General features: G+C 38.4%; 1 protein-coding gene across 1 annotated transcript in view; it reads left to right on the top strand.

The window, feature by feature from the left end:
- Positions 1-12172, top strand: part of limk1a (LIM domain kinase 1a) — a 57839-nt gene that overhangs the window by 1239 nt on the left and 44428 nt on the right. The window contains exon 2 of the mRNA XM_074641971.1: positions 4655-4754. Within this exon, the coding sequence (XP_074498072.1) occupies positions 4655-4754 (100 nt within the window). The remainder of the gene's footprint in view (positions 1-4654; positions 4755-12172) is intronic.

The following is a 12172-nucleotide window of genomic DNA, read 5'->3' as shown; positions in this document are numbered from 1 at the left end:
ACAAACACAACAATAAGAATAATATTTTTTTTTTAAAACAACAACAAACAAACACTGGTACAGCTCAGATCAAAAAATATATATAGGAGGTCATATAGGAAATAGTCCATAGTGCAGGGAAGTCACAGGATATATGAGTTCATGTTCAGGAGACTCCTTGTGAGATAATGGAGGAGAGATCAGGTCCAATATAATTCAGATAGGTTTGCCAAATATTGTGGAACTGATCTACTTTGGCATGTAGAATAGTTGTGAGGTATTCCAAAGGGACCATCTCAAATATGACTTTATGCCAGCCTTGAACAGAGGCGTTCTTATCACTGATCCACTGTAGTAATATATTTGTTCTAGCAGCAAATGTAAGAATGTTATATAAACTTTTTGTTGGCTGCAGTAGTTATATTTGTACTTGGGATTCCTAAAACCAAAGACATTGGATTCATTTCTAAATCCTTATCAAATATCTTTTCCATTTCACAAAATTTTTCAGACCAGTACTTCTGTGATTTATGACACGTGAAAATGAAAATGAGTTGATGTGGAGCAAAGGCACATCTAATATCCTCTAAGATTAAAATCCCCCCCAACTTTCTTCATCTATCTCATTGTGTGTGTGACTGGTATAGATTTAATAATCAGTAGACGACAACACCCTTTTACCTTAAACTAATTAGTTGAAAGGAACATTAACTAGGGAAATCACTCTAATGGTTCCCAACCTACAACACATTGCAAGATAAATTGGAGGGAAATAATAAATAAAAAGCATATTCATGCCACACAAAGTGGGCTGTGTATTGGCAAGAATCTGGCGATACGGTACGTCTCATGATACAGGGCTAACAATTCAATATATTGTGATTTTTAAAATTTAATTTTAGGAAAACTGTCATTGTGTAACAAACGCCATTTTAGAATAGGCGAAAATATCACATTTATATGAAACTGTTTTTTCCCCAAACTGCATGTGATTATCATAAAGTCGGCATGTCTGTAAAGGGGAGACTCGTGGGTACCCATAGAACCCATTAACATTCACATATCTTGAGGTCAGAGGTCAAGGGACCCCTTTGAAAATAGCAATGCCAGTTTTTCCTCGCCAAAATTGTGCATAACTTTGGAGCGTTATTTAGCCCCCTTGGCGACAAGCTAGTATGACATGGTTGGTACCAATGGATTCCTTAGGTTATTTAGTTTCATATAATGTCAGTAGTATCTTCACTCTAGCTCTAAAACTTAGCTCTGAAAGATTGATTAAAAATCAATACAGTATCATAACACAAAATATCGTGATACTCATGTGTATCGGTATTTTCTAACACTCCTACAAAGTAATGCACATTTTTAGATTTCCCTCAAATCTTTGCTTTTTTTTCTTCTTGTAATTTACTTTACTTTACTTCTTCTGGACTTAACAACAAGGTTAAACTGGTCAGAAATGACTAGGGGTGGTAACAATACATCGATGTGGATCGATATATCGATTCAAAGATCAACGATCCAATATCATCGATGCAAAGTGAAAAATATCCATACATATCATCTTTAAGATACGCCTTTATTTGAAATTCCCACTTTATATTTAATCTTAAAAAGAATAGATTGTTTTTTATTTAAATGTCTGAAAGAACCCAGTAATAATATTGTCAAATCATATTTTATTTGCTTTTTGTGAGTTGATATAAATGTAATTGATTGTGTTAAATGGGCGTATGATGTCTCATATTGATCGCAGGCCCCTGAATTGAATCAAATCAAAATAGTATTGTGACAGACTTTGTGATATCAGCAAATATTGTATCATTGTCCAAAGAATCGGTATGATATATGGTGATTTAAACCCCTAGAAATGACGCAAGTAGACATTGTTTTGTTTTAATAAATGATGGGAACAATTGCTCTAGATCAGACCAAGCTTTGGTTTAATGATCACTGTGAATATTTGGTAAAAAAACTGCATTAAGATGCCAAGTCACTGTACATTTATAGATTCTGTACTGTAGCGGTCAGTCAGGTTCACTGATGTTGACGATAGACCTTTTATGTGATGACTCACTTTGCTGCTGCAAGAGTTTCTGAGTAATGAGTTGGGAGGAGTGTGACACTCAGTCCTTCACCTGCACAGGTTATACAGTACAGTGTGTTTGTGATAGAGGTGTGCCTGTGTGCCTTTACAGAGGTATTTGTGTCCTCTCTGAGACCTTTGCAGACCGCAATGTCAAGAGGACACAATTATCACGGAGAGAAATGCTCCATAATAAAGAGATGAGGAGAAAAATATTCATTAGTGAAGAGTTGAGGTGACGGGAGAGGAGACAAGAGCCGTTAGCACCAACCAGACCGCCTACGAACTAATATGATCAATAAAACTGCTACAGCAGGGCGGCTTACTCAGGCATTATACAGTAACGAGCCGACCGCACTAAACCTCTGTCAACTCTACCCTCTCTTGTCATACAACATTGATACACAGATACTAATATACAGATGTTGTGTTGCAGATGTGTCTTAGAACGTTGAACTGATCTGTGTTCAGTTCATCTGTGTGTTTATGGCTGTTTTGCATTTTAAGGGATGCTATGCAGCGACATGTTATATTGCCAACAATCATTTTTGCAATATTTTGCATACAGTAGTTGAGTATGCCGGCCCTTCGCTGTGTAATGCACCTAACTTATGATTCCCACAGCTGTTCAGATAAAGTCTCATGTTGAAAGTTTCAGTCTAAAAAACAATTTACAAGTTGTAATGATATCTGCTTTTATGTCGAAAACGGACAACGTGCACTTACTGTTCCTCTGATGCGAAAAAATGGCTTTTGAATGACGTTGTTTTTGAGTTTACTGCAGGTTTAGGATCTCAGACAGTATGTGAACTTTATAAACTAAGTTTATATTTGTTATTACTTTGCATCTCGTTACCTCACCTTCTCCTGTTGAGGATGTGAAGGTTGTATGATGTGTTCTCAGGCAAATGAACCTCAGCAGCAATAATGTCTGCTGTATGAAGCCGTAATGTCTATCTGCTATCTGCTGCTGCTGCCAGCTCATCCTTTCCAATGAACAGATTTACATCAGCAGAAAACACACACACACACACACACACACACACACACACACACACACACACACTGCTGCTCTCTCTCTTTAATGCATTACAGAATTAATTGATCCAACTCTGCAGAATGGCTTTTTCCTGGAAACTATAATTAACATTGTCCTCGTTAGAGAAAGGGAGGAGGAGAAACTTATCTACTGAAAACAAAAGTTTCTATGTTTCTCCACCAGAAGTATTTTACTTCAGTTATTCTACTGTTTGTGTTGTCTGTTAAATGTGCAGGTGTTGAACCCGATCAGCTCCACAAAGGCTTCCTCCCCTTTGATCAAACTGGGATTTTCTGGCTCCAATGAAACCAAAGTCCCTTTAAAAACATGATAGTATCACAGATGCTACGTCTGCTTTTTCTGCACTCTGTGGTGTGGTAATTGTACTTGTTGCCCAGAGTGATGTGGTTCAGAACACCCGATTCGACTGTTATCAGGTCATTAAATAGGCGCTATCGGTCGCTATTAACACCATAGATTAGGGGCATACTACGCCTAGTGTTGTGAAAGTGAAACATAAAAGCAACATGTTTTCTAACACGTTGTCAAACTAAATAAAACGTCATGTTTTGAACACAAACATTATGGCTTTTTTAGTTTTCGGCAACAAAACCACTTAGTTCAATTTAGGGAAAAACATTTTGTTTTGGCTTAAAATAACTACATTTTAAAAGTGAAAGTGAAACTTAATGCTTTTGACGATGTTGTTGGTCTCACACGTGATGCGAATCCCAGGTTTCCTGAGTGAAATCCCTGTGTTTTGTGTGGAGTTTTACGCTGTCAGTGCTACAGCGCCTGACTTCCACTTCTGCTTCTGTCATAATTACTACGGTCGTTAGAAGTCGCTGTTCTTTTATACCTTCTTTCGGTGATCTACCATGTGAGTAGATGATAAAACCTACTATTGGGTGTATTAGGCCCCTATTGACCCACATCAATGATGCTTATAGCGACTGATAATGCCTATTTAATGCCTGATAACAGTGTAAGAAAATATATCTTACTTTGATGACTTAAATAATAATGATTAGGACACATCTTTCTCGATTTTGATTTAACTTTATTTTTGGAAACAATTCAATTCAGTAGCATTCAGCCAAAACATCATTAGATTAATTAAATAAAGTGCGATTGTGTGAAACTGTCCTTATCGGACCACAAGAAAACATTGAAGTATTATTCTAAAATTGGTGGCAAAAAGTTTCCATTATTTCACTAAATGTTATGATTTAATATGAAATGTTGCACACCTGCTGAGTGATTCTCTCATTAAATGTCGGCCATCTGTGGACCCCTACATGATATTCATGTTGAATGTTGTCCGTCTATAATGACGAAGCACTTTCAGAGACAGTCTGTGTTTGAAGTGTGGAGCTTCAGCGAGGATTTGCATTGATGGCGAGATAAGAACAAAGATAACAGTCACATGCAAACAAACATCAGCAATTATTACATCCCATCAAAGAGCTGCTGTTGATTTTATGCATAATGAACTATAAAATCGTGGATATCATCAGTACATCTTGTGATCTCTGTCTCACGTGTTGCAGCTGGAGGAAGTTTGCCCGTCTGTGCGGGATGCAAACAGAGGATCTATGATGAGCAGTACCTCCAGGCCCTCAACAATGACTGGCACACCGTCTGCTTCAGGTACGTTCAACACAAAGTCACCGTCCAGCAGCCTCAACATGTTCACACAAACGGCATCAGTTCACATGTCTTTAAATGGCAGCGATGGAGTGTCTTTATCGCTGAATGAATGGATGAGTGTAGAGCTGAAACATTTAGTCGATGAATGGATTTGTCGCTGCTGGACAGAAAATGAATCATCTCCCCATTTCTCTCTCTCTCCTCTCTTTCTCTGTCTCCTTTCTACTGTCCTTTCTCCTTTCTACTGTCAGTCCAATAACGGCAGAAAATGACCATAAAAATAAAATAAAAGTATTATCACAAGTAAGGAGCGTTGATCGACAAACAGAACTGGGTAGTTTGAGTGAAGTTTAGCTGCAAAGATTAATCGATTAATTAACAATCCAACTATTTTGATCATTTTTCAAGCAGTAATACCAAACATTTCCTGGTTTCAGCCTCTCAAATGTTGGATATGATGCTTTTCTTTATTGTGTATGATAGCAAATCGAATAACTTTTGGTTTTGGATTTAAATATTTCACCTTCTGATCTGGGATTTTTTTTTTTTTTTACTATTTATAGGATGATTAGTTCATTAATCAAGAGAATAATCGGCAGATGAATCGATAAAGAAAATAATAATTTTTCGTAAAGGTGCTAAATGCAAGATTGGGAGCATTTCTTGTTTTGTCCACAACTCAAAGATATTCAGTTTATTGTCATAGAGGAGTAAAGAGACCAGATAATATTCACATTTAGAAGCTGGAATCAGAGAATTTTTACCTTTTTTTTCTTAAAAAATGACTGAAACCGATTAATCGATTATCAAAATCGTTGCAACTCTGCAAGACCCAGAAGGATAGCGACTTCATTCTTTGCTCAGGTAGACATTACTCCTCTATATAATTACATAGCTAATGGTTGTTTGCTGCTACATTAATGCTCTGGATATCGTATAGAGAACATTTAATGGACCTGTAAATTGTTTCCGCTGCTGCATCCAGCCCTGTTTTCCTTCTGCAGCACATCAGGCACATTTGTACCTACGTGTGCTTTTGGCAAGGGTTCAGTAGTGCACATATTTACACCATCTTAACCTCCTCTGTCAGTTGACCTAACTAACATGAATATATACTTTCTTGTCTTTTTTTGTGAGTAAACCTCCTTTAATTGGTTCTTTTCTTCTTTCTCATGAGTCTTCGTTTTTTGTGATCGGTGTCTTTGATAGATTTTCTGATTTTCCTCTTGTGGGTTTTCTTGTCTTTGAGTTGAACTCCGGTTAAAAAAAAGTGTTTAGATACTGTTATGGTATCAGGCAAGAGACGGCTTCAGTGCAATTTGTTAAACATGATGCATTATTACCCAACTAACTCCTGTGACTCACCTTTATGACCTGTAAACAATTAACACCAGAAGCATCACAGAAGGGTTTTGAACAGGTCTCGACTAATTCACATTAAACTTGACTCCTCTTTAGTATCATTGTTGTTGCTATGGCGTCCTTGAGCCACAGGAACAGAAGCTCATAGACGATATCTCTCAGACCTGAGCAGCCTGCTATATACAGTATGTTTAAATAATGTTTACAAAAAACAAATACATATAGAGATACCTTATATTCACCATAACCAAGACACTCACTGATATTTTTAAAGGGATTATCGAGTATTTGGGACCCTCTTCTCCAAATCAACAGATGTGAACTGTAGTTTCCGTTGTGTCGAGCTCACAGTATTCAACCTCTAGCTGCCACCATCATTAACATTTCCACAGCAGTCGGTGTGTTTGGTTTTACTTTCCAAAGGTTTTGTTTGGCGGAGAAGAATAGGCAGGTTTGTGTTTCAGTGTCAGGCAGGTTTCTCTCTACGTGAGGTGCCACGTTTATAGATTGATTAGATCCAAAGGCTCGTTTGCAGAGTGATTGTGTGAATATGGAGACTGTTTGTATAAAATGTCTTCTGTTTCATCTCAGTTGGATTTTTGATAAATTGTTCTGCAGCACGTTGCGTGTGGGCGGGCGGTGAGACTTCATGTGTCTCTGTGTGTGAAAGAAATCTCTTCACATTGTTTGGATTTTAGTCTGTTGATTTTTAATATTGAGCTCAAATCTTGTCTGTTGTTGAACTGATCTGATATCAGAAGACAAAAACACATCATTTGGGTAATTGAAGGTTTATAAGAGCCTCAAAAACTATAAATTAGATGTATTATTATTTAATTATGTATATTATACATTGCTATTAAACAAACCCTGCCCTTCAAAAATGGATTTTTTACACTTCATTGCAGGAGGTAACATAAATTTACATTTGCTTACATATGATGTTGTCATACTTATATCATTCCTACAATGTTTATATATTTTATAGAGAAAAAAATAAAATTGATAGTAAATTAAAAAAAACTAAAGAAATAAAAAAAAAAATAACAGTTATAAAAAAAACAAAAGGAAAAGATTAAAGGATAAAAAATCAAAACAAAACACATGAAAAAAATGAAGGAAAGAAAGGTAGACTAGTATGACGGTGCGCATACATGTACATATAGCGTATATATAAACAGACATATGTACTTACACATATATACACCTCTACAAATGCAGGAAAAGTTTGTTGACAAGACAAGGTCCATTTAGTAGCTTGGCCCAGTTGTCACAGAATTGTAGATGATTAAATTTCCATTTTTTAAGACACTTCAAGGACTTCTCCTGATTGGATTTAAACATTTTTTCCACAGATTTAACCACACAGATAAAATCTAGATTCTCCATTTGCTTCACATTCTCTCTGTTAGCGTCTTTTATGTGGAGCTTTTGTGTCTATATGTGACTGTTTAGGCTACATATTTGTCGTCCTGACTGGACTTTAAAAGGAAGTGTTGATGTCACCAAACCTCCAGATCAATACAGTCACCTCAGGTCATATAACACGATGCATTTGAGAACATAAATATAAAGAGATTCACAGATGGCGGAGACACACTAATGGCCATCGATTCTTCCAACACACTAAACTGCAATTTGAGACTTCCGCTTTTTACTGTATGAGATTTTAGATTCTTATATTTGTTTATTTGAAAGCACAATGAATCAATTTCCTTTTATTGAATGAAAACTAATATTTATTATTATAAATGATATATGTAGCCTCCCGTACAAGAGAAAACAACATTAAATAACCACCATGTTTTGTTTTTTGATGCTTTCAGTGATTGTGTTTATTTAAGATACCATGGACACTGCAGTATAAACATTACCAAGCTCTGAGTCAGGGCTGATAATCTCATTAAACTGAGTCAGGAGGAGTTATTTACTTTGAAAGTGGGGCAGCTTTTACAAGGCTGCTGTATATATTATTAATAGGACACTGTTGTTGGTGTTGCTGCAGCTTTTGTTACTTATGATCTTATGTAATATCTCCACCTCTGTCTCTCCTCTCTCTCCATCTCTCACATCTGTCATCGAGCTAACTTTGCTTCTGATGAGCAGGAGATAAAACAACGAGGAGTTCTGACTGAAACATTTAGTCTGTCGTTGTTTGCTTCACAACATTCAGAAATCAACCTGCATGTGGTCCGTGGCTGTAATTTAAAGGTGCATAATATTGCATATGATTTAGCATTGCATTCTTAGGTGGGAATGAGGTGATAAACGTCCAGCTGCATCGTCGCCATCACTCCTCCTGTCACTCTGTTATTCTGATCTGGTCGGCAGATTGGCCGCCGCTTTGTGGAAAACTCACCGCTCAGTGTGTCATTAATGATTTCCCCGGGCCGGATGTCTGAATGGGAAATCTGAGGAGGGTATCTGGGCACAGGACAGAGTCCACAATGGTTTTGTGTAGTGTGTGTGTTTGCGTGTGTGTGTGTGTGTGTGTGTGATGAGAGAGTACAGATAGGGAGTTACATCTGGCGGCCTCAGCGTGGACGAAGGATTGCAGTTTGTCTCAGTGTTTGCATTTCTCTCTTTTGAGTGTCTTTGTACGTGTGAACTCATTTCACACTTTTTTGTTTGTTTGCATATTTATGCACTTTGTACTTTGACTGAAAATAAAAGCACTGCTTTGCATTTCTTTGTAACTGCACCATCATTAGGTGCAAAGCTGAGCGTTGTGCCGGCTCCCTCACACTCCTTTTGAGGTGTCGGATATCAGCCTGCAGCTTCAGGCCCTCCTGCCCACCACGTAGTGACACAACACACACCAGAGCTGGTTAATTAATAGGAGTGAAGCCTTGTGAGCAACTAAGTCTGTCAAAATAAGAGAGTTGTAGTCTCCTGCATCCTCCTAGAAATCATCCTGATTTTTCCCTACGTACCACACCGTGTCTAGAAATTATAGGGGAATCTTTTTCTGACCCAGATACAAATCCTCAGGGAGGAGCAGGATTGTCATAGAAAAGGAGGATTTAAGACGGCTTCGCTAGTCAGACAAGACTTCCGTGGAAAATTGACTGGCAAGACTTGGGGAACGGAGCTTAAATCCAAACAAAAAATGTCCAACTGCAGGGCCTGTTGCTGCGATGGAGCATTTACTCCAGTGGAAAGGAAGTGGAGATCATAATAGCAGAGGGGAATGCAAAATTAAAGTACCCAGAGTGTTGTTTGAAGACTGTAGGGTCCCATGGGTGGGGGGGGGGGGAAAGACTTCTCAGAAAATAGCAGCGGCTCGCTGCACATATAGTAGCCTTCATGGGAAAAGGCAGCTGTGTTCTCAATGAGATCGGTTTTCACATTGTCTGACTTTGTATGTCCCAAAGCTCTGAGTCCTCTTTATTAGGAACGCTGCCATACCATTCATTATTTAATTTATTTATTGTGATTACTGACTAAACTACCAGCTTGGCTATTCATTTTTGTAATGAAGTTCAACATTTTTGTGTTGTTGTATACGTGTGTGAAAAAGTGGGTCTGAAAAGTGAAGCCAATGTGGAAGTGCCTTAAACTTGCATTATTTCTAATAGCCAGCAGGGGGCGACTCCTCTGGTTGCAAAAAGAAGTCTGATTGTATAGAAGTCTATGAGAAAATGAGCCTACTTCTCACTTGATTTATTACCTCAGTAAATATTATAAACATGAGTTTATGGTCTCAATCACTAGTTTCAAGTCTTTTTCAATACAGTATGATGTTCATTTAGTAGATTATGGTCCCATTTAGAGTCAAATAGACCATAAAGCAGGGTATGCTTTAGGGCGTGGCTACCTTGTGATTGTTATCTGTGTTTTCGTCTTACAACTTTAACCCTTTCATAGTGTGTTTTCAGTTCATGAAAGTTAATTGTAACATTTTTGTCGCCTGAAAAATGTTTTATTCAGCGTTCAGTTGTTCTTAGCTCCACCCCCTCGTGTCACTTCTGGTTGCAAGAAACCGAGATGGCGACGGCAAAAATGCCGAACTCGAGGCTTCAAAGCGGCAGTCCACAAACCAGTGGGTGATGTCGCGGTGACTACGCCTACTTCTTATATACAGATTATGGTTTTTCTTTGACCTTTGATATGTTACATACACTATTCTCTTGTTTTTTTAAGTAGTAATCTGGTGACATTTTGTCTATAAATACATCTCAGTGTTGCTGCTCTCTTGCCAGTTTCACACAAATATAACTTGAAACCAGCTTTGACAACATTTTACATTTGTTGATGTACACGTTTGTGAGGTGCAGTGTTGGCTTTCTTGGAGACATAAAAAAAAATCTCTTTTACAATAAAACAGTGTGCGACACTGCAGCAGTGGTTTGTTTATAATACACAGAAGAAGAGAGCAGTAAACATGACCAGAAAATATTCCACAGTGGTTTAGAACTACTCTCTGTGAAGAGTTGTGAAAAAACATCACATAGATTGTAGCAACAGCACAGATGGTGGCAAAATAATGTCAACAAGAAGAAACCCCAGACTCTTTGCTCAGAGGAAAATGATATTTTATCACAAAAAAGGAGACAGGACACAGATGGGACAAGAAACACAAACAGTCTGACAATCAGGCAGGTTTGACTGTAAACAAACCCGCAGGTTACACTAACGTATTTGGAAGAAAATAAATGTGAGCAGTAAAATAAAGTCAGTCACTCGCTTGATCCAGTCAGTCGCTCTCTTGTATATCCAGTTGCTCTCTCAATCCAGTCGCTCTCTCCAGTCGGTTGCTCTATCAAGTCGGTTGCTCTCTCTTCCAGTCGGTTGCTCTCTCTTTTCAATCGGTTGCTCGCTCTATCCAGTCAGTCGCTCTGTCTATCCAGTCAGTCGCTCGATCCAGTCGGTCGCTCGATCGATCCAGTCGGTCGCTCGATCGATCCAGTCGGTCGCTCGATCCAGTCGGTCGCTCGATCCAGTCGGTTGCTCTCTCTATCCAGTTGCTCGCTCTATCCAGTCGGTCACTAGATCCAGTCGGTCGCTCTCTCTCTCTATCCAGTCGGTTCTTTTGTGAAAAAGCTGCATGCAAGCTTTTCAGAAAAAATAACCTTGTCTTTAGCAGGGAAAGCCTCGTCGAAAAAAAGCTTCAGATGATGGTGGTAAAAGCATGTCTAATGATAAAATTGTGAAAATATGCATTTGAATCTAGGACTAAACTGGCATTAAAACAAACACACAAACGCCCCCCAAGAACACCTCAAGGAGCCCCTTTCAAATATATTGCTTCCAGCGCCCCCCCACCCCAACGTTCTCTGAACGCCACCTGGGAGGCGGCACCGCCCCGTTGAGAAGCTCAAGGTTAGACAAACATATTTGTCTGTTGTAAACATCCATCACAGTTTACAGACCGACTTCCTACTTCACACTTACAGTTTTCCTTTTTCACAGCAGACATTTTGACTTGTCATAGTAGGGAAAGCACAGGTGTTACTAATAGGCTCTGTTCTAATCAATTCAATATGACAGTGAGCCAGCATGCACAACACCAGGACCCTGAAATGGAATTCAGCCATCAATCATCTTATTATTTCCAACTGTGCCATGTCAAAAAAGATCTGTATTTAAAAAACTTGTGGGTAATTTCTGCTGTCCTGTCACTTTTGTAATTTCCAAAAAAAACTTAATTTAAATGCTCCTAAATCAATTTCTTGGCTTCTAACTCATCATTTCTCCTTTTATTGTATGTTCCCTACAGTTCTGTAGTGTGACTAAAAACGTTATTTAGATCATTCATTCATTCGTTAAATCTGAAGAGGCTCTCTAGATGCTTCTCAGTGAGAGCTCTCTCTCTCTCTCTCTCTCTCTCTCTCTCTCTCTCTCTCTCTCTCTCTCTCTCTCTCTCTCTCTCTCTCTCTCTCTCTCTCTCTCTCTCTCTCTCTCGGGGTTAGTTTTATTGCCTTCACTGTGGATTCGAGGGGATTAAGTTAAAGTAGCTCTTGATATTTGAGGAAACCAACCAGATGTAGTAAGAAGAAGGTGTGTAGCATCATTATGATAGGACTCTGGAGACGGTCCCAACCTCTTTGTTGCCT

The sequence above is a fragment of the Sebastes fasciatus genome, chromosome 7 (assembly GCF_043250625.1).
Source record: "Sebastes fasciatus isolate fSebFas1 chromosome 7, fSebFas1.pri, whole genome shotgun sequence".
Classification (NCBI taxonomy): domain Eukaryota; kingdom Metazoa; phylum Chordata; class Actinopteri; order Perciformes; family Sebastidae; genus Sebastes; species Sebastes fasciatus.
This window is presented reverse-complemented; position numbering and strand designations above follow the sequence as displayed.